The sequence below is a fragment of the Salmo salar genome, chromosome ssa10 (assembly GCF_905237065.1).
Source record: "Salmo salar chromosome ssa10, Ssal_v3.1, whole genome shotgun sequence".
NCBI classification, from domain to species: domain Eukaryota; kingdom Metazoa; phylum Chordata; class Actinopteri; order Salmoniformes; family Salmonidae; genus Salmo; species Salmo salar.
Window position 1 is genome coordinate 73,946,495 of NC_059451.1, and position 27,552 is coordinate 73,974,046.

The following is a 27,552-nucleotide window of genomic DNA, read 5'->3' on the forward strand; positions in this document are numbered from 1 at the left end:
CCTGAGTGGCCTAGTTACAGTTTTGACTTAAATCAGCTTGAAAATCTATGGCAAGACTTGAAATTGACTGTGATCCACAACCAAAAGAATAATGTGCAAATATTGTACAATCCAGGTGTGCAAAGCCCTTGGAGACTTACCCAGAAAGACTCGCCGTTGTAATCGCTGCCAAAGGTGATTCTAACATGTATTGACTTAAAGTTTCACCATATTAAAACGAGAGTTCAGTTCACGCGACAGGATTTCCGTTAAAATGTCTTATAATGAAAGCAACAAAATAACAAAGGCTTTACAATGATGGTGAACACTTGGATACATCTTGGGGTTAAGTGGGTTAAAATCTTCAAGGATATCACAGGGAGTGCACAGAAATATGTCAAAATGCTGAATTTTGGCGCTTTATCAAGTCTTTTAATATTAAAAATCCGTTCTTTCATACACTGTGGTGGTGGATAGATAGGCCTACAGAGTGATATATATATATATTGCTAAAAGTAGCAACAAACAGGAAGTGCCTTGTGGGTGGAAATTGTGGGTTGAAAGCCAGACACTAACGGAATCCTCTGAATCAGCTGATAACAACGACCGCAACCTTTGTTGAAAAAGGACATTTCTATAATGTCACAATGGAGGTTAGGACAGAGGAATCACTAACTTTCTGATTGAAAGAGGAAGTCAAACTTTACTTGGTTCACTGGTTCTCCTGACGTAGCTTATGCTAGAAAGTGTAAACCAGGAAGAATTAAATTAAATTGTGTTTTTCATATGCGCCGAATACAACAGGTGTAGACTTTACCATAAAATGCTTACTTACCTTCCCTTTCCCAACAATGCAGAGTTAAAAAGTAAGGAAAGTTGCTAATAAAAATAGAGAAATAATAACACCATAACTAACAATAACGAGGCTATATAGAAGGAGTACCAGTACCAAATCAATGTGCAGGGGTATGAGGTAGTTGAGGTAATATGTACATGTAGGTAGGGGTAAAAGTGACTAGGCAATGAGTATAGATAACAGAGTAGCAACAGCGTACAGTGCTTTCGGGAAGTAGTCGGACCTCTTGACATTTTCCACATTTTGTTACGTTACTGCCTTATTCTAAATTGGATTAAATATTTTTTTTCCCCTTCATCAATCTACATACAATACCCAATAACGACAAAGTATAAACAGGTTTGTAAAATAAAAAAACGGATACCTTATTTACTTAAGGCGGCAGGTAGCCTAGTGGTTAGAGCATTCCCCAAGCGGACAAGGTAAAAATCTGTCGTTCTGCCCCTGACAAAGGCAGTTATCACACTGTTCCTAGGCCGTCATTGTAAACAAGAATTTGTTCTTAACTGACTTGCATAGTTAAATACATTTTAACTATGCAAAAAGTAATAAATGTATAAGTATTGATGTTTCTACAACTTGATTGGAGTCCACCTGTGGTAAATTCAATTGATTGGACATGATTTGGAAAGGCGCACATACCTGTCTATATAAGGTCCCACAGTTGACAGTGCATGTCAGATCAGAAACCAAGCCGTGAGGTTGAAGGAATTGTCCGTAGAGCGCCGAGACAGGATTGTGTTGAGGAACAGATCTGGGTAAGGGTACCAACATTTTTGGGCAGTATTGAAGGTCCCCAATAACACAGTGTTTTCTATTCATTCTTAAATGGAAGACGTTTGGAACCACCAAGACTTTTCCTAGAGCTGGCCACCTGGACAAACTGAGCAATTGGGGGAGAAGGGCCTTGGTCATCTCTGCAGCACGCCACCAATCAGGCCTTCATGGTCGAGTGGCCAGATGGAAGCCACTCCTAAGTAAAAGGCACATGACAGCCCGCTTGGAGTTTGCCAAAAGGCACCTAAAGGACTCTGACCATGAGAAACAAGATTATCTGGTCTGATGAAACCAATATTGAACTATTTGGCCTGAATGACAAGCGTCACGTCTGTAGATAACCTTGCACCATCCCTATGGTGAAGAATGGTAGTGGCAACATCATGCTGTGGGTATGGTTTTCAGCGGCAGGGACTGGGAGACTAGTCAAGAATGAGGCAAAGATGAACGGAGCAAAGTACAGAGAGATCCTTGATGAAAACCTGCTCCAGAGCGCTCAGGACCTCAGACTGGGGCGAAGGTTCACCTTCCAACAGGACAACGACCCTAATCACACAGCCAAGATAACACAGGAGTGGCTTTGGCACAAGTCCCTGAATGTCCTTGAGTGGCCCAGCCAGAGCCCGGACGGTGCAGCGACGCTCCCCATGCAACCTGACAGGGCTTGAGAAGATCTGCAGAGAAGAATGGGAGAAACTCCCCAAATACAGGTGTGCCAAGCTTGTAGCTTCATACCCAAAAGACTCAAGGCTGTAATCGCTGTAAAGTACTGAGTAAACGGTCTGAATACTTATGTAAATGTGATATTTCAGTTTTTTTAGTTTTTATAAGTTTGCTGAAATTTCTTAAACGGTTTTTACTTTGTCATTATGGGGTGTTGTGTGTAGATTGATGAGGGGGGGAAATTATTTAATAAATGTTAGAATAAGGCTGTAATGTAACAAAATGTGGAAAAAGTCAAGGGGGGTCTGAATACTTTCCGAATGCACTGTATGTGGAGTGTGAAGTTGTGAGTGAGCATGTGGACTTGTTTAAAACACACTTTTCAGCTTTGCTTTTCCTTAGGGTGTTTTTTAGTCGTTCAGGTTTTTATTTAATTTTTATCCTCTTATGTAGGTTGTGTAGTAAATATTTCAGCTTTATTTAATAGTTTTTTATTTTTTTTAATTTTTTTTATTGTAAAGCACATTGTGTTGTATTCCATGTCATAAATGTGCTGTATAAATAACGCTTGATTTGATTTATACTACCGGGACATTTTGTTAGTCCCCACAAGGTCAAATGCTATTTCTAGAGGGTTTAGGGATAAGGTAGAATTAGGGTTAGTTTTCGGGGTTAAGGTTAGGTTTTGGGGTTAGGGGGTTACCCAATAAGGTTACTTAAACGAGTGTGTGTGTTGGAGTGTGTGGGTAGAGTCCAGTGAGTGTGCATTGAGTCAGTGAAAGGTTGAGGAAAGTAGAATAGACTCATGTCAATGGAAGTCTACAGTATTAGCAAACCACAAAAAAACGGGGCCAGTGAAGTCCGTACCATTCTAGGACTGTATATACAGGCAGCAGACCAGCTCAAGCCTTGGACATTGAAGTGGTGTACTGTACCATTTTAAGACAGACCGAAGACAGAGGAGCTGTTAAGCAGACCGGACCTGACTCAGAACAGTAGGGTGACTAGACTAAAGCCAACCAGAACAGATGCATGACATGAATGGTGTGAGTCACATGGGCCATAACCATCCCCTCAGGCTCCAGTACACCCCCCCCCATTAAAAGCTGCTCAGAGGATGAAATGGAGAAAACAAAGATAGGCCTGTCTAACTGTACAGCCTGGTGTCTGTCCTGCAGGCTGTGTGTGTGTGATCATCTCCGCCTCATTGGATTATCTCTGCGTGTTTGTTTTCGATGAAAGGATCTTGTCTCAAAACACGAACACAGCTAATGCCTCTCACTCTTTTCCTGCCAACTGGAGACCTGGCTAGCTGGGATGTACAAGGTTTCTCGGAGAGCGAGAGATTGCCATCTCAGCCGTGTCAGCGCTACAAACACACTTGATTTGTAGATATGTATCAGTTTCGTGATATTTTATGTCAAAACAAGGATGTGTTAGTCTCTGTAAGAGTCCTCCGTAAAATGGGTCGTGTTGTTTAGGCAACGCAATGGAAAACTTTTTAAAACGCTTTGCAATGGGGGAAAAAAATTGGATTTTTCTTATTGGACAAGTCCAGATAGTCCCTCCGTAGTTAAGTCAGTTTTTTTCCATTTGGTGCCTAATGAACACAACCCTGATGCCTTTGCTTGTGGAGTGAAGTTTTTGTAGGAACCACTGAGCAAAGTAGCTCATAAAATAATGCTAAATCTCCGTGGCCCCCGAAAATGACAAAACATAAAGAAGGCAGACTGATATGTTGCGATATATCATTAACGTTGTACTTCTCATGTCAGCAATTACAAATGGACGCAGTCATGACATCCTATTAACATAAAACATCTGTAAAGATGTGACTTTTTCTGAAAACAAAACTAACATTACATTTTTCCCCATGAAGTGTGTGTGTGTGTGTGTGTGTGTGTAGGCACTGTGTGTCGACTGTCGGTCAATGGGTGTTAAAATGAGTGTGTGTGTTTTGAATGTTTTTATATATAAGGGTAGTTCCACGAAATGAGTCCCTTTAGGGTAGTGTAGCTTGTTGAACAAAAATGACCTGTATTATTTCACAAAATGTTTACATTATGTCATGACGAGCACATGTTCAACTTAATAAAAAAACATGTTTTCCTATCGCAAGAGGTTAAATAAATCAAAAATGTCTGTAGTAAGTGCCAAGTAAAGTAAGTGACCATCACAATATTGACGATTTCATCTTAAATCAGCTATGAGTCTCTTTGTGACAGTGGGAATGTAAGCTTATTGTGTGCAACAGGGAGGACAATTAAATGCCAGCTTCACCAAAACATGTACATCTTTAAAAGATTTCTAGCCTGTCTATGTCTGGCTAATAGGGTTGACGTGTTATCCTCGACCCATTCAGTTTTTCACCACGAAACACCAGAAGTTTGGGAAAAAGAGTAGAACACATGAAGTGTGTGTTTAGATGGCTGTGTTTTGCATAAACCTCAGCGTACGAGTCACTGAAGTGTAGAATGGGTCAAGAAGTGCAGTTACTTTGACAGTGGTAGCTGTGCAGTATGCCCCGAAAAGCTGTGCTCTGTTGGTGAAAAAGATGATTGATCCCTTTTCATAAGTGTACTAGAAAGCACACATTTGTTTCATGCGTCTTTGTTTTCAAATGTCTGCAACAAGTAACACACATGGAACAACACACGAAAGTTACTCTGCATACCAGGCATTTTTGTAACCTTTCCCTATTCCCTCAGAGCAGAATCAAAGTCTTCCTCTGTGTGCATCGTGATGTCATTGAATTCCAACACCTGTGTGTGCGCTTTTCTGCTGACTCACAGCAGACCAGGGAGAAGAGGCGGGATTTTAACTTGTAATTTCCTGTTGCACAGGAAACGCATTCTTAGCCCCAACTAGTTAGTCAAATTATGGGGCGTTCCTCCTGCCAGTTCCCGGCAGCTTTTTTCACTGCATCCAGGAATCTCTGAACTCAATTCCTAGGGGGGCCCTTTTAGTGTGTGAATGTGTGTGTGTTTACCTTTTCCCCACTAGGAAAAATTCACTTGATAGGATTCATTGTTTTCATATATCAAAATGTGTCTGTTATTTTAGCTGCCTGCATACACCTCACTTACTTAGCACAATGCACAGGACTAAATGAATCGAGCCTCCGTCAGTTTGTATAATGTGTAAATGTACACTCGCCGGACAGTTTTTATTAGGTACACCCTTCTAATACCGGGTCGTACCCCTCCTTTGCCTCCAGAACGGCCTCAATTATTTGGGGCATGGATTCTTCAAGTCGAAAACGTTCCACAGGGATGCTGGTCAATGCTGACGCAATGGCATCACGCAGTTACTGCAGATTGGATGGCGGTACACCACCGCCACCAGCCTATACCGTTGCCACCAGGATGGGTCCATGGACTCATGATGCTTATGCCAAATCCTGACTCTGCCATCAGCATGACACAGCAGGAACCAGGATTCGTTGAACCAGTCGATGTTTTTCCACTCCTCAATTGTCCAGTGTTGGTGATCGCGTGCCCACTGGAGCGCTTCTTCTTGTTTTTAGCTGATAGGAGTGGAACCCGATGTGGTCGTCTGCTGCAATAGCCCATCCGTAACAATGACCGACGAGTTGTGCGTTCTGAGATGCACTCCGCTGTTGACCTGCGCTGTTATTTGTCTGTTTGTTGCCTGCCTGTTAGCTTGCACCATTCTAGCCGTTCTCCTTCGATCTCTCTCATCAACGAGCTGTTTTCGCCCCCAGGACTGCCGCTGACTGGATGTTTTTTTTGGTTTGTCTGTAAACCCTAGACGCTGTCGTGCGTGAAAAGCCCAGTAAGCCGGCCGTTTCTGAGATATTGGAACCGACGATCATACTACACTCGTTTTGCCCATTCTAATGTTCAATCGAACAGTAACTGGATGCCTGTCTGCCTGCTTTATATAGCAAGCCACGGCCACGTGACTCACTGTCTGTTGGAGCGATCCATTTATGTGAATGGGGGGGGTGTATACGTGCGAAGGTCCAATTAGGTGTTAAGGTCTTACTGCAATTGTACTTTTTGTATTTAATGTGTACCTTCCTAAACTAGCACCAATTTAATTCCAGTTCCATATTAATTTAACACCAGTAAACCTTTACACTTCCTCAATTGAGGTTGGCTACTTCTTCTTGTTTTGCTCACCATTTTGTCCCCTATGTTTTGTCTCATTGTCTCACAGCACGATAAGGGAAGTGGGAAAGCACTGGCAAAGTACACCGCCCTAGAGGAAAAGGAAGCCCAGAACCTAGAAGTTTTAGCCTTCTGTGAAGACGTAGCAATGTAAGCCGTGTGTGTGTGTGTGTGTGTGTGTGTGTGTTTCTGAGCACACACTTAGTACTGTGTGAGTGTACGCAAAGGAGTGTGCGCGCGCACAGTACTGTGTGTGTGTGCTGTAATTGCATGTTTGTGTGACTGGGTGTGCAGCCTCACTCCAGTCCTTTGGGTGGAGTGATGATGTAGCTTTGCTCCGGAAATCGCTCTCCAGCATGGTAACATAACATCACCAACAAAGCACTACACCATACACACACACACACACACACACAGCGTAAAAGCTGCCCCATCTAGCCCCATCCCTAATGGGATCGTTATAGACTACGAAGAGTCTTCACATGTAAATGAGAAGTATAGAGGCAATTGAGAGTAATCTCGATGACGATTCAGTAAGCATCAATACATTAGTTCCTGAGTAATTATTCAATTCCATTCAGTAATGCTTTATTGGCAGAAAACACAGTACATGTGCTGCAAATATCGCCAAAGCAGAAGAGTTTTAGAAGAAATTTGGCTCCCATAAGGAAGTACGGGAGGGGGAAGTTAGGTAGGAGAACTAATCACAGGACCTTAGTCAGTCCATTATCTACTAGTTTATGCATGTGTAATAGGCCAGCAAACTTCCAGATTTGCAAACTAAGGTAATAAAAAGTAGAGAATCAATTCTATGTAAAGGTGACGTACTGGATTTCAAATTGGCTGATTTGGGGGTTTTTTCAGACTGAGGTCAAAGTTCGCCCACGATGACCTCCACACCAACCCGGGGTACGTGCTGAGCGCGGTAATCCCCCAGAGGGACGGGGGAGGGGACAACGGCTGCAGCGTCAAGGTGTCCATCGAGATCTCTGAGTCCCAGGAGCCTGTCACCTTCACCTGCGACGGTAAGGACATATCACAACACCCTTACTAGGCTTGCTAAATTCTGAATCCTCGGTTGGAGAATTCCAGGATTCAGGAGCGAACACGTGGAGACACAATCCTCCAAATGGGATTTCTGGATAACCGAGGGATTTTGGGAAAGTTTCTAAACTGTTGCAACCCTAACCCATACAGAGGTGCTCAGTGTCCTCAACCCTGGACCCTGGTTGTGCAGGCTGGTTGCTAAGATACCTTTATAACCATAAAAGTAGGTTATATTACTACATGCAATGACATCAAGGGGCCTCTTTAGAATGGAGCTCTCCCAGGTCTAATTAACCCAACTGCTAAAAAATAATCAGAGGCATTTCCCCTTTAAGACAGAGCTCTTCAGATGACATAAGAATACTGGGCCAGAGGTCCAAAGGAGGAAGCAGCATTCGGGACAGCTATTTTTTATTTATTTATTTACATTTTTTTGGTAACCCGCCACATTCCCTCTCCTCACAAATAAAAGGTTGTGCCACTGCCCTGGAGCAGCTATGTCGGCCAAAGGGCTTCTCTATATTATGTTCACTCATTCGCCCACTGTGCTTTTGGTTCGATCTCTGGGGGTGCGTTGTCATTGGCTGACCCCAGGTTCGTAGCGCCGCCCCTGGATCCACCCCTCCAATGCCAGTCACTGATCTCTCTTGGCCCGGCCCCCTGTGACCAAGTTCTCTAATGGAGTCTGCTCTGAACTCCCTGGGTCCTGGCAGCGAATCAACACCAGCCTTTTGTGTGTGGATTCTATCTATCCTTAATTTCTTTTTTCTTTTAAAACCAAACTGGTATTGCTTGCTCGTTCCTGTGTGTGTGTGGCCAGTCCCACTAACCTAGTCTCTCTGTAACCACACCAACTGGTCATGCTGCCTCTTCTTTCTCATGTACTGTACAGCCAGGCCTGATTCGCTGTACAGTACAGATTCCCCCGATTGGCCACAATGGGAAAAGCCAGGGTTGTATGTCGGCACACAGGAACAATGGCCTTCAGTTCTCTCTCTTTTAGGAGGGGGGAAGTGTACGGGGGGAACGAGAGCAGGCTGAAAATATATTTTCTTTCCCTCTTTCTCTTTCTTGTGTGTAATCTGTCGCGTTTCTCTCTCGGTCCTCAGGCAGGCCCCTCTGTTCCACTTCCACTGGCATTCCACCAGCTTCCTAAATTTGGCGTGTGGAAAAATCTACCGGGGGTGAACAAAAACGTATTCCCAGATGACTCTTTCCCCAACTGCTACTGTTATAGCTTCTCTGCTCTTCTCTGACACTCTTACTGTATTTAACAGCCAGACAGAGCCGAGCTAGCTTCTGTTACCGGGGAGAAAAAAAAACCGATTAGTTCTTTCTTAGGCTAGAATCTTCAACTGCAAGATTTAGGTTAGAAATTTCTTGCATAACTTGGCGTGGGGAGAGAGGAAACCCAGGGAACTGGCTGAGGTGGATGTCTGGTGGCTTTGAGTGTGTTGGATGTCACCTTAAGTCAAACCCCTCGTTTTTAGCTCTGTCTGCTGCAGTTCTCTGATCTGAAATGCCCTGCTCTCTTTGTCTTTTGATCTCTCTTGCCATCATACTCTCTCTCTCACTGTCTTGCTTTCCCTTATGTTCTCTCTCTCTTGCTATGTTGCTCTCTTTTTTTCTCTTTAAGAGCCTTTTTAAATCTGATGAAGTAGACAGTAAAACGCAGAAATGGTGGTGTTTAAATTCCCCGTATTGATGATGAAAAATGCAGTTGTTCCTGTCCTTGTTGGTGCTGAGGTAATACATCTGGGTTCTGCTTTGCCCTGGCAGGATCGCCCAGGACCTGGCCCCTTCCTGGCGGCTGATTGGATGTGAACCCTCAATTGACGTCACTCATTGGCTGGGTATTCAAGTGCTAGCTAACGAGTTGCTAGAATCCTGCTGTGTTACGAGACTAGTATTGTAATCATAGACACCAGTCCTGCCCTAAAAATTGTCAGACTCCAACCACCCTAGTCATAGACTGTTCTCTCTGCTACCGCACGGCAAGCGGTACTGGAGCGCCAAGTCTAGGTCCAAGAGGCTTCTAAACAACTCATACCCCCAAGCCATAAGACTCCTGAACATCTAATCAAATGGCAACCCAGACTATTTGCATCCCCCCCCCCCCCTCTTTTACACTGCTCCTACTCTGTTATTATCTATGCATAAGTCACTTTAATAACTCTACCCACGTGTTTATATTACCTCAGTTACCTCGACTAACCGGTGCCCCCGCACGTTCTCTGTACCGCTGTATATAGTCTCGCTATTGTTATTTTACTGCTGCTCTTTAATTATTTGTTACTTTATTTCTTTAGGTATTCTTCTTAAAACTGCATTGTTGGTTAGGGGCTTGTAAGTAAGCATTTCACTGTAATAAGGTCTACACCTGCTGTATTCGGCGCATGTGACATAACATTTGGTTTGATTCGATTCTCCCGCTTTAGACCAGACCCAGCCCCCAAGCACCTACGTTGGTGTGCGTGTGGGACCACGCAAGTTCGCAAACATTCCAGCACCATGTGTGAGTTCGTAGCGACACGCAAGAGGGCTTTTTTTCAGCACACACTCTCTGGAATGCCAGCCTGGTCCCAGATCTGTTTCTGCTGTCTTGCATCCTCCAATGACCATAAGAGGCAAGACAGCACAAACAGATCTGGCAACATGCTCCCAAAATGCCCTCTCTTCGGTTGTTGACCAGTTAGCCTCAGAGGGATCCTTAGAAAGCCACCTCACAGCACCCACCCACTACCAAGATGTGACCTATCATAACGCTCTCTAAGTTCACCAATAGGCCTTCTAGTATTGATAATACTAAGTCCAGTCCATTCCTCTGTAGGGTGTGGGGTTGTTATTGCTGGAGCGCACGGGGTGGTCTGGTGTGTGTGTGTGTGTGTGTGTGTGTGTGTGTGTGTGTGTGTGTGTGTGTGTGTGTGTGTGTGTGTGTGTGTGTGCTGGCATCAAACGGAGGAGAAAGCAAGAACCCCCCCACCCTTCTAGAAGTGGCAGAACAATCTGTTTTGTGTCAGGTTACACATGCGTACACACAGTCACTTACACACGTTTCATTCTCCGCCAAATATTTCCCAGGAAACATGCCCATGTACACGAACATGAGGCTTTTCCAATAACACCGTATCGTAATGCAGCCTGAGATCATTCACTGAACCGTTTTGATTCGATTTAAGATGGGGGAGATCAAATTAGCCTGGTCTCAGATCTGTTTGTGCCGTCTTGCCAACTCATATACGCTCATTGTCACGCCAGTGACTAACTAGGAGTGGGCGAGACAGCACATACAGATCTCGGACCAGGTTAGGTATGAATATAGTTTGACTTGAACCACCCACACTGTAATCCCATCTGAGAGGACCTTTGCGATATTGTTTTATGAAACTGCTATCTGGCCAATTTATTGACTCCTCTTTTTCCATGAGCGATAGTTTCTGACCGTTCCGTCGAGCCTCTTGGACTTGAAATCATCACTTTATTGGGTGGATCAGAAGCTCTTGATTCCTCGTTTATTGAGAATCTGGCTGCTTCTCCTTCTCCTACCTGTGGCCTAGAGGTGGACAAACGGCACCTTGCTTTATTAGTGTGGTGGTGTCCTTGTGTTCACCTGTCTAATCATGTTTAATCAGTGATTCCTTCAAGGAAGGAAGGATGCACTTTTAAAGAAATTGAACAGGGGACTGTGTATGCCATAGTGCTTGCTTTAACTCTCACTCACTCTCCTCCCCCTTCCTCCTCCTCCTCCCTTAGTGAGTTCTCCTGTAGAGCTCCTCATCATGCAAGCCCTGTGTTGGGTCCACGACGACCTCAACCAGGTGGACATCGGCAGCTACGTCCTCAAGGTCTGCGGCCAAGAGGAGGTGCTGCAAAAGTGAGTCGCGCACGCATGCGCAAAGTCTTGCGCGCGCACACACACACACAAATGTAAAACCCTGGCCTCCACATTTTCCACAATCCTACACGCACACACACTGGCACACAACCCCACGCTGACACCTGCGTTTCCCACAATCCTGCCTCTAAGTGTCCTCTTGCCCTCGCAGAGAGAGGAGAAGATAAAGCAAGAATATCAACAAGCTCACTGCCAACATTCCTCAAGCAGGGATTTGTCTTTAATTGTGTTAGGAAAATGTTTCCTTTTGGCGATTTTTGCCAGTTCTGTTGCAAAAGCAACAGTCAGGAGGGCAGGGGCTGCTTTTACTAATTAAGAACAGAGGGATTGCGCAAAAGCAGGTTTTGTTTTAAAGACTTCTTTGGCATAAATACTCTTAGGTCAAGTGTGTGTGTGTGTGTTGGTGATGCGTCGGGTTGACTCATAACCCGCCGTTATATCCGCGGGGCCGGGCAGGTTTAGGGTCGTGAAATATTGTGCAGCTGATGGGGTGCGTGGGTGACGGGCGGGTTGAATAAAGCGAACTGCGTATTATAAATCTGTCGTTCTTGTGCAATTCATACGTAGGCTACATTGAGGTTTTTATTCCATTATTTATCTCTTGCGTTCGTGCGTAAGCCTAAACTTCAGGGCCTAACTGTACTCGCGCCAAATACACGGCAATTGCCAGGTGCTTTTGGGAACTTAGGCAGAAAATGTTGACTTCGATCCACTGTGGGGGAAAAAAGGACAATGATGGGAGTTGAATTCAATTTAAAAAATAAATAAAACGGGAAAATAGCGAGGTTGAAAATAAAGAGAAGGGAGGGCCAGAACAGTAGCCTAATGTTTGGGAAATATGTTGTGTGATTTGTGAGGCCCTATACAAATTAAACAGTCACAAGACGGGGACTTCAAGTATGGTACGTCAAGGGAACTGTACTGTTCAGATGGGTTAAATGGAATAGTAACTGAAGTCCGGACGCTGACTGTAGGTCTATAACCTCTCACATAGCCTAATCTATTAACTTTGGCAGCATTAAGCAGTTTTTTTTCAGTAAAATGATACACCAAATGTAAATTTTCACTCGGGAACAGGAGTGGAGAAATATTTATTTATTTCAGCATCTTGAGAGAATGAATGTGTGGTTAGGGACCGTCTGTAAAGGTGCTATCTTTATCAGCATCATAAAAGCTGATTTTAGTTTTACAACCACATAAAATATGCATCCAAGCCAAACTGAAATCTTATCAGAAACTTGTTGGGTCAATTTCACAGCTTTTAATTCCCTTAAAAACGGTCAAACTAATGTTTGGATGGAAAATCATTCCCATTTTTTGTTGTTTTGTTATTGCATTTTCTCCACGGTCTTTCAACGTCTTTGCTGCAGGAGAGAAGAAGAGATGAATGAGAAATTTACCAACGTCAACTCGATTGAAGCATGCGTTCTATCGATGTATGACATATTTTCTGGTGAGCAGGGGTTTATTTAGTCTTCTAGGGCAACAAGTAATGGCAGAAGAGAAGCTGCATGTATCTAATTATAGACAAGTTGACTAACAAATAGTCTACCAAAGTGTTGAAAATTATAAGCAGAAAAATAGGCATATCTAAATTGAGCTTAAAAAAAATCCTATGCCCCCTACAACAAAATAGTTTGGGTGCAGACCTCAGGTTTTCACTTTATCACATATAGTCAGGTGGTTATGGATGGGTTATTAACAATTGCTTGAGGCTGCAGGTGAACAAATAGCTGACCCACGTAGCACGTGTGTGTCTTTCTGTGTGTGTTGCTTGCATGCACTACATTTTTAGAGACTTTGGTCAGTTTCGCTTTGTGTCAAGCTACAAATTCCCCGGTGTGTTTATCTGTACTCTCCCGGCCTTGTCTGGTCTTGGCAAGCCCTCAGAAGGTCCTGGAATGTTTCCATTGCTCCCAGCCCCTGCTAAGCATAGCATCTCTCTCAGGTCAGGTCCCCCTCTGGCCCTTTAGATTCATTGGAACTCTTTAACTTTTAAGTGGGTTTTAAGTGTTTAGTTCTAAGTTAAACTTGGGTTTAATGTCCTTGTGTACACCAACGGCCTTAACCGATAAATCTGAATTACTATGGCCTACTTCCTCACCATTGAACACCATTGATTTGATATGTTTGATTGGGTGGAAACCAGATGACGGACGTTCCATCATAACCTATTGGAAGGCTAGTTGGAGCCACGACCATATTGCTGACTAGTCCCTTTCCCCATCATTTTAGATCTATGAACACCAAAAGGATAGGTGGTAAGGGCTTGGGGCTAAGTGCTGAAATGGAACTGGGCTCATTCCTCACAATGTTCCGAACATAATGCTATTACTGCTGGGTGTTGTTCATTTGGGCACGCAACGGGAAACCTTTGTTTTTATTTCAAGAAGTTTACAAACTTGTGCATTTCTTATTGGACCAAATCCAGGTTGTCCCTTTGTTTCCTTCTGTTTGGTACCTAATGAACAAGACCCTGATGATATTTGACCTTAGATCCCCTGTGGCCCTGTGTCCTCTCCATAGTAAGCACAGCCTGGGCAGCCACGAGTACGTACAGAACTGCAGGAAGTGGGAGGCAGAGATCAAGCTCCAGCTGCTCTCCCAGAGCACCATGAGAAGGGATCTGGCACGAACGGTAAGACCCAAACCAACCAACCTACCAATCAGTGATGTAGCACTTTGATGTGTGTTTGAAGCTCAAAAGTAGCATAAGACCAGCTAAAGGTCAAAGGCCTGTAGGGAGGTTAATGAAATAGACAGACATGTCCAGAAAGGAAAACTTCAATACTTGCGGGGAGACTGGCGGGCGGACTTGCGGGGAGACTGGCGGGCGGACTTGCGGGGAGACTGGCGGGCGGACTTGCGGGGAGACTTGCGGGGAGACTGGCGGGGGGACTTGCGGGGAGACTAGCGGGGAGACTGGCGGGCGGACTTGCGGGGAGACTGGCGGGGAGACGGGCAGACTTGCGGGGAGACTGACTGAATGGTAGTCTTCCTTGCAGGCAGGCTTACAGACCGACAGGCTGGCTATCATAAATACCTCATAAAAGCAAATGTTCAATAAATACTGGCCTTATTGGTAAGACCGACACACGCCATTTGAAACCTAGCAGTGTCAGGCCTGTAAGTTCAAGATTCTTCCCATACACTTCAAAAGCGTGAACACTTCAACAGTGACGTCGTTCACGTTAAGATGCAATCATATTAAGACCTTTCATCAAAAGCTTGTCCAACTGAACTCCAGAAATGAGCCGACTTTGAAACCCTAGTGTGATTTGAGGGAGGCCGCAGTGAAAGGTCATGGTTTGTTGTGTGCACGCAGGCGGAAGACGACACCTCTCAGGTGGACTTGGAGAGGCACTTGGGCCAAGTGGAGAGGCCGTTCAAGGAGAACGTCACCAGGTAGGAACATGCCTTTCTTTCTGCTTCTTATCGCATCATCTTATCCATTGTCTGGAGCCAAACATGGCCGTCTAGAATTCCCGATAACGGCTGAGATTTCTGTGATTGGATCATTCTCTCTCTTAGACAAGGCCTGGCCGACTATCTGGAAGGCTATCACAATCAAGTCAACATCTGCCTGCAGAATGAGGTAGCTTATGAAGTTAATTCACATCTTTGAGACTGTACTGAAGACCCTAAGTGTTTCTGTGATAGCGGATGTGTGTGATGGTTGTGGTGTAAAATTGCTATCAGGCGTTGAGTAGTGTGTATAGTTCACACATGCTTGCGACAGGCCTATAAATTCCTGGATGACATGTGCCATTTGTAGAGCACATCTGTTTCAAGAATCACTTGAATTGTTGAGTAACTGAACAGAGATTGTGTGTACACACACACACACACTAGACAATGACTTTGTTCCACCTCAGAGCACCCAGTATAAGACGGTGGATCGGGTGGTGCAGACAGTGAAGAACCTCTGCTGTGCCCTGGACGAGGTGGAGACGCAGGCCATCACAGAAGCAGTGAGAAGGGTTAAGTGTTCTGTCAACCTCCCCAGGACACGCTCGCCAGAGGTGGGTCCATCATATGAATATATAAAGGTACAGTACCAGTCAAAAGTTTGGACACCTACTCATTCCAGGGTTTTTCTTTATTTTTGCTATTTTCTACATTGTAGAATAATAGTGAAGACATCAACACTATGAAATAACACATATGGAATCATGCAGTAATCAAAAAAGTGTTAAACAAATCTAAATGTATTTTATATTTGAGTTGATTCAAAAAGCCACCCTTTGCATTGATTACAGCTTTGCACACTCTTGGCATTCTCTCAACCAGCTTCATGATGTAGTCACCTGGAATGCATTTCAATTAACAGGTGTGCCTTGTTAAAAGTTAATTTGCGGAATTTCTTTCCTTCTTAATGCATTTGAGCCACTCAGTTGTGTTGTGACAAGGTAGGGGTTGTATACAGAAGATAGCCCTATTTGGTTAAAGACCAAGTCCATATTATGGCAAGAACAGCTCAAATAAGCAAAGAGAAATGACAGTCCACCATTACTTTAAGACATGAAGGTCAGTCAATGTGGAACATTTCAAGAACTTTGAACCTTTCTTCAAGTGCAGTTGCAAAAAACCATCAAGCACTATGATGAAACTGGCTCTCATGAGGACCGCCACAGGAAAGGAAGACCCAGAGTTACCTCTGCTGCAGAGGATAAGTTCATTAGAGTTACCAGCCTCAGATTGCAGCCCAAATAAATGCTTCACAGAGTTCAAGTAGCAAACACATCTCAACATCAACTGTTCAGAGAAGGCTGCGTGAATCAGGCCTTCATGGTTGAATTGCTGCAAAGAAACCACTACTAAAGGACACCAATAAGAAGAGACTTGCTTGGGCCAAGAAACACGAGCAATGGACATTAGACCGGTGGAAATCTGTCCTTTGGTCTGATGAGTCCAAATTTGAGATTTTGGGTTCCAACCTCTGTGTCTTTGTGAGACGCAGAGTAGGTGAACGTATGATCTCCGCATGTGTGGTTCCCACCGTGGAGCATGGAGGAGGAGGTGTGATGGTGCTATGCTGGTGACACTGTCTGTGATTTATTTAGAAAGACACACTTAACCAGCATGGCTACCCCAGCATTCTGCAGCGATACGCCATCCCATCTGGTTTGCGCTTAGTGGGACTATCATTTGTTTTTCCACAGGACAATGACCCAACACACCTCCAGGCTGTGTAAGTGCTATTTTACCAATTGAGATGGTTTGGGATGGGTTGGACCACAGAGTGAAGGAAAAGCAGCCAAGAAGTGCTCAGCATATGTGGGAACTCCTTCAAGACTGTTGGAAAAGCATTCCTCATGAAGCTGGTTGAGAGAATGCCAAAAGTGTGCAAAGCTGTCATCAGGGCAAAGGGTGGCTACATTGAAGAATCTCAAATATAAAATACTTATTTTGTTACTACATGATTCCATATGACATCCATTTGATGTCTTCGCTATTATTCTACCATGTAGAAAATAGCAAAAATAAAGAAAAACCCTGGAATGAGTAGGTGTGTCCAAACTTTTGACTGGTACTGTATGTCTACCTGTCACTTCTACCTGTCTCTCTGTCTCACTGCAGTGATAGGGCATAGGATAGTTTAACAGGGGCTGTAATTCTAACAGTTATCATATCTGTGTACTTTTCTATCTCAGGTGGGCTCCAAATCCTCGGCAAATGGTGAGTGCTACAACAACCAGTCACATTTTTCACACACATCAAACGTTTGACTCCGCAATATGACTTTGATCAGTCCATAATCGCACACAGTGGGGCAATTCCTGCTTCCCGAAATCAACAACAAAAACAGTTAAAATCCTTTGAGCTAACGTAACCCTCTGACCCGTCCAGGTCACCTCAGCCCCGTGGAGGAGTGCATGGGCTTCCTGACGGACGCCGTCTACGATCTGGCCAAGCTGTACTTACGCTCCTTCTGCCCCGCCTCCTCTACCCCTTACGCAGACCCCTCCTCAAACTCCCAGCATGCCGAGGGGGAGTCTGCTGCGGAGGGGCGTGGCAGCATGGAGGCCTCGGGCACCACGGACCATCTGCAGTTCACCCTGTTCGCCATGCACGGCATCCCCGCCGTCTGGGTCAGCAGGTGTGTGTACCCCCAGTCCAATGTACCATTTTATGTTTTCTGGATTGCAGTAAGGAAGACACCTGAGACTATAGTTTCCACCTTTTTAAGAATGACTTGGCCTCAGAACTGATACTCTTGTTGTCTTGCTCCTCCGTTGTTTCTCTCCGTGTCTTATTTCCCCCGTCACAGTATCCAATTCCACCAAGTCTTTCATCTATTTATGGTGTCTTTCTGTCTGGAATAGACTAGAGCCAACCTTTCCATTCAGTGAGCACAATCTTGCACGACTTGGGGAGTGGCACATGTTGTGACTGTCTCACTCCAGGGTTGTGTTCAATATGGTTCACAACAGAAAGCGTCTTAAAATGTTTTGCAACGGAAAACAACAATGTGCGTTTCTTATTGGACAAGGCTAGGTAGTACCTCCCTGTTTCAGTAAATTTTTTCCGTTTGGTGCCTAATGAAAAAAAAATCCAGGCTTGATGGGAGGGAGGTCCAAAATGCCACTGTAAAACGCCATCCAGGACCCAAGTATTTTTATAGTTGGCAGACGACCTCTTCAAAAAGAGAGGATCTGGTTAATAACAGGCTGTTTGTTTCTGCCCGTCATACATAGGGCCTCGTCCAAGAGCTATTTTTAGGAGATATGGAAAACATTTTTGAGCACCATACCAAAGGAGGTTCGAAAATATTTATCCCATAACACAAGGCCAGAAGTGCTCTCCTGAAAATGTTTAGTCCCGAACTAACAGCTACTCTGTGTTCTAAAATGATTGCATGGCTGGAATCGTCCCTCGTCATCATGGCTTGAGTGCTTTGCTCTTTTGTGGCTAGCGTCCTATGACAAACACACATGCACACACACACACACCATCTGTAGGCACGGTGATGCATCATTTCACCAGCAACAGTGGAGGCACGCATACCATGCTGTGTCGAAGCACAAGACTGATGGCATTGAGCAATAAGAAATATTTTGGAATCCCAAATGGTTCACTGCCTGGTATTGAGCTCATAAAATGCAATGTCTTTTATAATGTCAAAGAAATGGAACTGTTTAAATGAGAGGAGCCAACTTAACAAAATCTGCATTTGATAAATGGTTCTGAGAGCTCTGTTACTGGTGTATTAAAGAATGCACTAGTGTGGCTTTATTAGATACAGAGGATGACTGTGTTTGTTATGGACAAGAGTCTATTCTCTCTGTGTACATAGATGGGATTTTAACTTGCTCGTTCATAATTTGTTCATTTCTTCCTCCCTTTTGCAGCTATGAGAAGTACTACCTGATGTGTGCTCTGACTCACAATGGCAGGAACCTGTTCAAGCCCATCCAGTCCAAGAAAGTGGGCACCTACAAGAGCTTCTTCTACCACATCAAATGGGACGAAATGTACGTGACTCCCTACCCTCTAGCCATAGAAATACAATAGCTAGTTATAATAGTGTTTATGTTGAATTATGTGCCTCTGCCTTTCACGATTGCCTCTTTAGGATCAAAATGTAGACGCTTCTTCGCTTCTGTCATGCAGGCTCCAACACAACGTACATAGCACGACGATAATACAAACTGATATCCAAGACATTACAACATTAAAAGCGAGGTCTGTCGTTACCCATAATCAGTGTATCGTTCAGCCTATCACTGGATACAATTACTAGTAGATAGATAGCAGATTCCACTTGCAGACACTTTGATCCAAAGCATCTTGCAGGACAGTGAGGGATACTGTACGTGTTTTGTATGTGATCCTTGCGGGAATTGAATCCTTGTACCAACTGAGTCACAAACAGTATGATGATGATCTAAGAATATACTCACAGGCTAGTGGGAATACAGACTCACAAGCTATGCACATTCATACTTATTCACTATTCTCACTCCAATCCCTTTCCATTTTCCACTCCTATTTTCACTCTGTTCCCTCTTTCCAGGATCAACTTTCCAATGGCGGTGGCCCTGCTTCCATTGGAGTCAATGCTGACTCTCTCCCTCTTTGGGGTCCTGAACCAGAACGCCAGCGGCTCCCCAGACTCCAACAAACAGCGCAAGGGACCAGAAGTGCTGGGCAAAGTCTCCCTGCCCCTATTTGACTTCCGACGGTGATGCGCGACACATTTTAGTAGTGTGGTTGACTGTGCAATTGCTGTTTGTGTTTTTGTTGTGTTGTATGGCATTCGAATGAGTGTATTTCAGTTGATTGTGTTAATAGCTGTCTATTGGGGATTCAGACTATTGGGGTGTTTTGTGTGTGTGTGTAGCTATGTGTGCTTATATGTGTGTTTTTCCAGGGTGCTGGCGAGGGGGACCAAGCTGCTGTGTCTGTGGACCTCTCCTCAGGCTGCCTCTGCTGCAGCCGGGATCCGGAGGAAGAACCTGGCCGAGAGGATCATACTGCAGGTGACTCCACGACTCCACACAGCAATACTGTACCCATAAGAAATTACGAGAGCGGGCTTTGCCGTTCAAGTCAATGTTCTGCGATTTTCTTATGTGTAGGTCCTGTTCAAATGCAAATCTTCCCTCCCTTTTTCAAAGCAATCAGTGATTCAACACAATTGGACAGGTGAAGCCAAGCACCTGTTCAATCATGTTAGATAAGTTTTAACCTCAAGCAAATTTAAGAAAAAGCTTATTTTTTTCTTTTTTTTAAAGTACTTCAAACAGGACCCAAACTCTCTCCCCTATCTCAAACGCATTTCCCATTTGGTGGTGACCTAATGTGTGTGTACCCATGCAAGTTTGTGTGTCTGCCTAACCATTCCATGAACCCCCCCCTCCAGGTCGACTTCCCCAGCCCAGCGGTGGACGTGCTGTACGTGGGGCCCCAGGAGAGCCCCTGCCCTGACCCCAACACCCTGGAGGAGCTGGACCCTGACCTGCGCCGCCGGGTGGAGAAACTTTGCAGCCGAGCCTCTACCTTCGGGTACTGTGTCTGTTGTCATGATATAATACATGAGTTATGACAAACTGTTATGAACCTTCCTTCTTAAGGCCCTACATATCACAATCATAATTATGACACAGCAGTCGTCATAAACCGTCATGGCAGCTAGTCTCTCACGGTTTATGACATCTGCTATGTCATAATTATGATCGTGATATGTAGGGCCTTAAGAAGGAAGGTTCATAACAGTTTGTGTCATAACTTTGTCACGTCTGTTGTCATAAGCTGATACCAGCTGCCATTATGACAACTGTTACGTCACTATTGTAATGGTGTTATGTAGGGCCTTATGAAGGCTTTATCCCCAAATGACTCTCCAGTCCTCCCAGACCATAGATGGCTGTCTGTTCTCATTCCAGTGTCTGTTCCCCCAGACGTTTAACTGTGGGCATATAAATGCCCACTTAAACCCACCCCAGGCTGCCAGCCAGATTCATTACCCTTTTCCCAGCCTCCACAGAGAGCAATTTCTTCTAAAGCGCTAATCCCTTTTACTTTCTCTGAGCTTTCTCTCATTTACTCCGATTATAACCATATAGTTTTGGCTTCTGTTTTGTTAGGGTGTATTTCCGAGTCCTAAAGGTTATCTCAGAACAATAGTGTAGTCCATCGATCAGGGGTTTCCAAAACTCGGTCTTGCAACGGAAAACAAACACAAGCGCTTCTTACTGGTCAAGTATAGATAGTTCCAACCCATTTGACTTTGCTTCAGACCCTTCAGTTTCGTGGCTAACTGAACATGACCCAGATGGTGATGACCATAAATAACGTATATAATCTGAAGAAAGTGATTTCTAATAGGGTCTTTGTTGTGAGAACCCTGTCAGCGGTAGCAGCGGTCTATGTTCTGGCTCACCGTATCACCCCTCTCTCTCCTCCCTCCCAACCCCAGGTTGACGCGGGCTGACCGCCAGCTGCTGTGGGACCAGCGGCACCACTGCCGGGCTCACACCCACAGCCTGCCCAAGGTGCTGGCCAGTGCCCCCAGCTGGGACTGGGGCAGCATGGCTGAGATTCACGCCCTCCTCCACAACTGGCCCTCACTCCAACCCGTCTGTGCACTGGAGCTGCTCGACTCTAAGTACGTGTGGTGTACAGACACACACACACACACACACACACACACACACACACACACACACACTCCTTAAGTTTGAGTGTGCAAAGCTAGAGTTTAAGCAGTGGTCAATAGAAACCTGCGGTAGATCAGTCGTATTTGTAAAGTGGGAGGTGTGCGAGTTCACGTTTACGTGAGTATGTAGGTTAAAGGTCACACTCAAGTTTGACCTGCCTGTCTTGGTCTCTGTCCTGCAGGTTTGCTGACACAGAGGTGAGGAGTGTGGCTGTCAGCTGGATCGAATCCAGCAGTGATGACGAGTTGGCCGACTACCTACCTCAGCTAGTGCAGGTGAACAGTCTGTAGTACACACACACATACACAGGTAAACAATTTGTTAGTGACCCTGAATGCTTTTCTCACCCACTTATCCTTTTCCGTGTCCTTGTCTCTCTCTCAGGCGCTGAAGTTTGAGTGTCACCTGAAGAACGCCCTGGTGATATTCCTGCTGTCCAGAGCACAGGGCAACGTCAACATCACCCTTTACCTGTACTGGTGAGTCTCCACCGGGGCCTAAAATTAACACCGGCCACCAGACAAATGCGGGTGGATTTTTGGCATTGGCGGGTAAGAATGTGGAATTCACCGGCCTTGTTGGCAGGTGGTCACGCTCAGGGATATACAGTGCGAGCAGCTTATAAAAATAGTAAAGTATGGGCACAAGTGCAAGTTGTGATTTATAGCTAAATAAATGCTGCAGTAGCTGTTTTCAAAGTATTTCTGCCGTTTTGTTTCATATCTGGTAATGTACAAAGAAATCTGAATCCTAACGTTATAGCTATCCCACCATGCGAAGCACTGTGAGTGAAGTGCTTAAAAATGTTTTTTTTTTTAAGCAATGTGCACAGGCATATTAGTTGGTCTAATTTACTCGAAAGTGAGACTTTGTCTTTGTGTTTCTTGGCTATTTACATTATGTTCACAACCTAGGTTGCTAGTCAATGTTTGAGTTTGCTTCCACTGCTAGCAAAAAGTGACTGTAGGCCTCTATTAGTGAGACTCTTACAGACACATTGACAACCGAGTGGATGGCCCTGTTACCAAGGTAATCTTAAAGGGACAGCTGAACATTTTTGTATGATATTTTGGTTAAAAGACTCGGGTCACAGAGTATTAAAGTATTACATTAAATCAAACAAATATATCACTTCTTACTAGTAATACATTTCTTGTTTTAGAAGCATGCTAATCAATTATTATTTATATACCTGTCACAGTGGCTGATAGACTCAAAAGGTTAGTTTTAAGCCCTGGTCTCCACATACTGAGGAAACTAGTGGTATAGTATAAAGCAGGGATCATCAACTAGACCCAATTACTTGGGGGGAGCCGATGGTCAGTGCGCCAGAACATAATTACAAATAATTTGTAGACTGCAAATTGACCGCAAGAAGCCCAAACAGATTTAACATTTGACTACATTTACATTTACGTCATTTAGCAGACGCTCTTATCCAGAGCGACTTACAAATTGACTAAAACATAATCATTTCAAAACTTGCTTACATTTGTATACAATCACATATCTATAATGCGTGGGAAGACTTTGGAACAGATTTCCAAAATGAAAGTCACTTGGAGCAGTTTTCTTGGTGTTTTTACAGTCTTTTATGTACCAAAAAAATACAAATAAATAATTATTCAGAAAACTTGGTGGGGGGGGGGTAAATAAAATCACCATCAGTTGGACATCTCTGGTATTTGATTTGAATCATTTATTAGTATCGCCATTCGCCGACGGCGACGGCTAATCTTACTGGGGTCCGACACATAACGAAAAATACATTACAGACAAACTTTACAATTTACATACACTGCCGTTCAAAAGTTTGGGGTCACTTAGAAATGTCCTTGTTTTTGAAAGAAAGACACATTTTTTTCCCATTACAATCACATCAAATTGATCAGAAATATAGAAAATTACTATTGTAGCTGGAAACGGCAGATTTATTTAATGAAATATCTACATAGGCATACGGAGGCCCATTATCAGCAACCATCACTCCTGTGTGCCAATGGCACGTTGTGTTAGTTAATTTTTTTTCAAGTCTAATTGATCATTAGAAAACCCTTTTGCAATTGTTAACACAGCTGAAAACTGTTGTTCTGATTAAAGAAGCAATAAAACTGGTCTTCTTTAGACTAGTTGAGTATCTGGATCATCAGCATTTGTGGGTTTGATTACAGGCTCAAAATGGCCAGAAACAAAGACCTTTCTTCTGAAACTCGTCAATCTATTCTTGCTCTGAGAAATGAAGGCTATTCCATGCAAGAAATTGCCAAGAAACTGAAGATCTCGTACAACGCTGTGTAATACTCCCTTCACAGAACAGCGTAAACTGGCTCTAACCAGAGTAAAAAGAGGAGTAGGAGGCCCCGGTGCACAACTGAGCAAGAGGACAAGTGTCTAGTTTGAGGAACAGACGCCTCACAAGTCCTCAACTGACAGCTTCATTAAATAGTACCTGCAAAACACCAGTCTCAACGTCAACAGTGAGAGACGACCCCGGGATACTGGCCTTCTAGGTAGAGTTGCAAAGAAAAAGCCATATCTCAGACTGGCCAATAAAAATAAAAGATTAAGATGGGCAAAGGAACACAGACACTGGACAGAGAAACTCTGCTTAGAAGGCCAGCATCCCGGAGTCGCCACTTCAGACGCTAGAGGCATCACTACAGACCCTGGTTCGATTCCAGGCTGTATCACAACCGGCCGTGATGGGGAGTCCCGTAGGGCGGCGCACAGTTGGTCCAGCATCATCCAGGTTAGGGTTTGGCCGGGGTAGGCCGCCATTGTAAATAAGAATTTGTTCTTAACTGAGTTGCCTAGTTAAATAAAATTAAACCTGATGTCAGTACATACACACGACAAGTAGGTCACATGGGGGAGTGTTATTGTGCTGTGAGGTGTTGCTTTATTTGTTTTTTGAAACCAGGTTTGCTGTTCATTTGCGCTATAAAAGAGGGAACGGAGTTCCATGCACTCATGGCTCTGTATAATACTGTACGTTTCCTTGAATTTGTTCTGGACCTGGGCACTGTGAAAGTAGTGTGTGTGTGTGTGTGTGTGTGTGTGTGTGTGTTTTATAAAGCATAGTATATAGAATAGCATAGTTTGTGCATAGATATACTACGGCCTCTGCTAAGTGGTATAATGTAGACTTTTATGGAACAGGAGGTACCCGAAACTGATTTTTAAATGGGTGTCTAGGCTGGGAAACTTCATCCTTCTACTCCATAAACGCAAGGTCGCTGGTTCCCTCAAGTGCCGCAATAGGTAGTCAGAAATATGAACTGAGTCTTGTTCATTAGGGCACGGAATGGAAAACGTTTGAAAGCATTTTGAAAAAGGGTTGTGTTCTTTCTTACAAGTCCTGGTAGTCCCACCTGGTTTATGTCCATTTTCTTCCGTTTGGTGCGTAATGAACACGACCCTGGTTGGTCCGATCCCAATATACTCCCTTCACTCTCCCCACCAGGCTACTGAGGGATGCGGTGCAGGACCCAGCGTTTGGCCGGAGGTACGACCAGGTGCTGGGGGCCCTGCTTTGTCTGTGTGGGGCCGGCCTCCGGGCCGAGCTGGACAAACAGACCCGCTTGGTCACTCTGCTGGGGGCACTGGCTGAGAAGGTCCGGCAGGCCGGGGGCTACGCACGACAGGTGAGAGGGCCAGGAGGCATTCCAACACACACACCGACAGACACACACCAACATATATATATCTCATACACACACACACACTACTAGAATACTATCTACGATATCTCACAAGCCTCTAAAAGGGCTTGATAACACTTTATTTTACGGTCTGCTGTTGTGGAGGCAGGTAGCCTAGTGGTTAGAGCGTTGGACTAGTAACCGAAAGGTTGCGTGATCGAATCCCCCAAGCTGACAAGGTAAAAATCTGTCGTTCTGCCCCTGAACAAGGCAGTTAACCCACTGTTCCTAGGCCGTCATTGAAAATAAGAATTTGTTCTTAACTGACTTGCCTAGTTAAATAAAGGCAAAATAATATACAAATAAAATCTTGTATTTAGTTATGGTCCGGATGTCTTGTTTAACTGTTATTTACCAATTGTGTTTAAGTGCCCATTTTTAACGTCATAATTTCAACCGTGAAGGCTTGACATTAATTCAACTATTTTTGTGTGTGTGTGTGTGTAGGTGGTGCTCCAGGAAGGTCTGGAGAGGGTGCAGTCATTCTTCCAGAGGAACAGCTGCAGACTGCCCCTCAGCCCCAGCCTGGAGGCCAAACAACTCAACATCAAGGTACGTCCGTTGTCCAACAATGGAAACAGTGACCCAAAGCACGACCACCCTGGTCCCAGGTCTGTTTCCTATGGTCATTGTCATACAAGACGGCACAAACGGATCTGTTACCAGCTTAAAGTTTGACCATACACTCAGCAAATGCCCATTTGACCATGGGTTTACTTGTTTGGTCCGTCACTTACTGGAGGCTGACATGTCAACTGATCAGCATCATTTCCTCCATTTCAACAACAAATGGCCATATCACTATGACCCATACTGTAGTTGTCCAAGTGGCTGATCAAGCCGTCATAACCTCCACCATCCAAATGCTAACTGGCACTTAATCTACAGGTCACTTCAGTTACTTCCTAGTTACCCCCCACCACCTCTTGTAAGAGGCCATTGACTAGAATACAATATCTAGGCCTGTACATCTACTGTAAGTGTGTTAGAATGCAGGCATGCTCTTCCCTGTCCTCGACGGCTCCCCTTTTCCTTTCTGACTGAGCGTTGTGCTCCGTCCTCACACCCCCGCCATGTTTCTCACAGCTGGGCAAGTGTGTGTGGGTGTGTGGCTGCGTGTGTGCGTTTTGTATATGAGATGATCTGTATGTGTTGTTAGTGTGTGTTGTGCTCACCGGTGTATCTGACCCCAATCTCGTACCAGACATTTCAAGGCGATGCCCCCTCACTGAATAAAATCCTCCCCCCCTTGTCTCCCAAAAGCAGGCCAGTGCTCCCATGGCCAAGGCAGGCTTGTATAACTAACCACAGGCACTCTCTCCTCTCTCTCCCGTTTCTATTCTCTTTCTCTTTTTCTCTGTTTCTATTCTCTCTTTCTCTCTGTTTCTTTCTCTTTTTCTTTCTCTCTCTTTTTCTCTTTCTCTCTCTTTCTCTCCTTTTTCTCTCTCTTTCTCTTTCTCTCTGTTTCTCTCTTTCTCTCTCCTTTTCGCTCTCTCTCTCGCTCCCTCTCTCTGTGTCTGTGTACAGTCGTGCTCCTTCTTCAACTCCAATGCGGTGCCCCTGAAGCTGGCCCTGGTGAACGCTGACCCTCTGGGAGAGGAGATCAATGTCATGTTCAAGGTGGGAGGCTGGGCTGGGAGTGCAGTTTGGCCTTTTAAATCATAATAAATAAGAGGGGGAGACCTGATCCTAGACCGGCACTCCTAGACAGATTAGACTACTAGATCATTTTTCTGTGACGCCAGACTCAATGAAATACGCACTTCCAAGTTCCGTGGACAAGCAATTTATCAGAGGTGTAATACTTAGCAGTTCTTGACATGTCACTGGAAATAGCTCGACACATTTTCGAGCCGTTCTCTGCATGAATTAATGGCCAGTTAGTCATTGCTTTGGGAGTGTTTGAAGCATGGAGGAATGCAGGAATACATTCTAAAGAGTTCCCTTGGTTTTGATTTGCTGCTTTAAGTGTCATTTGTTTCCAACATAGAAAAGAGATCAGTTACTACACTCGTTTGCGTCTTGTCTTTAGTTTCGTGGTTAAAACAGCACCACCTGGTGGCATGACAATAACACAACATAGGGCTCTGTCAATAGAATGTGTAGGGAAGTCTTTGCTTGACCAGACATTGACACACAGATGGAAAGAAACTCTGAATGAGAATAAAATATGTCTCTGTGGATGATAACTTAGGGGTGGCAGGTAGCCTAACAGTTAGCGCATTAACCGAAAAGTCTCTAGTTCGAATCTCCGAACTGACAAGGGTCAAATCTGTTGATGTGCCCTTGAGCAAGTCACTTAACCCTAATTGTTCCAGGGTCGCGTTGATAATGGCAG

The 27,552-nt window shown here is 44.5% G+C and overlaps 1 protein-coding gene across 1 annotated transcript in view; it reads left to right on the forward strand.

Moving 5' to 3' along the window:
* LOC106561080 (phosphatidylinositol 4-phosphate 3-kinase C2 domain-containing subunit alpha) overlaps window positions 1-27,552 on the forward strand; it is a 65,777-nt gene that overhangs the window by 23,306 nt on the left and 14,919 nt on the right. The window contains exons 4-22 of the mRNA XM_014124702.2: window positions 6,458-6,558; window positions 7,273-7,433; window positions 11,209-11,329; window positions 13,877-13,988; window positions 14,676-14,755; window positions 14,882-14,945; window positions 15,226-15,372; window positions 17,005-17,029; window positions 17,201-17,450; window positions 18,703-18,825; window positions 19,368-19,535; window positions 19,725-19,833; window positions 20,217-20,359; window positions 21,273-21,461; window positions 21,695-21,788; window positions 21,898-21,992; window positions 24,977-25,157; window positions 25,662-25,766; window positions 26,742-26,834. Coding sequence (XP_013980177.1) covers window positions 6,458-6,558; window positions 7,273-7,433; window positions 11,209-11,329; window positions 13,877-13,988; window positions 14,676-14,755; window positions 14,882-14,945; window positions 15,226-15,372; window positions 17,005-17,029; window positions 17,201-17,450; window positions 18,703-18,825; window positions 19,368-19,535; window positions 19,725-19,833; window positions 20,217-20,359; window positions 21,273-21,461; window positions 21,695-21,788; window positions 21,898-21,992; window positions 24,977-25,157; window positions 25,662-25,766; window positions 26,742-26,834 — 2,361 coding nt within the window. The remainder of the gene's footprint in view (window positions 1-6,457; window positions 6,559-7,272; window positions 7,434-11,208; window positions 11,330-13,876; window positions 13,989-14,675; window positions 14,756-14,881; window positions 14,946-15,225; window positions 15,373-17,004; window positions 17,030-17,200; window positions 17,451-18,702; window positions 18,826-19,367; window positions 19,536-19,724; window positions 19,834-20,216; window positions 20,360-21,272; window positions 21,462-21,694; window positions 21,789-21,897; window positions 21,993-24,976; window positions 25,158-25,661; window positions 25,767-26,741; window positions 26,835-27,552) is intronic.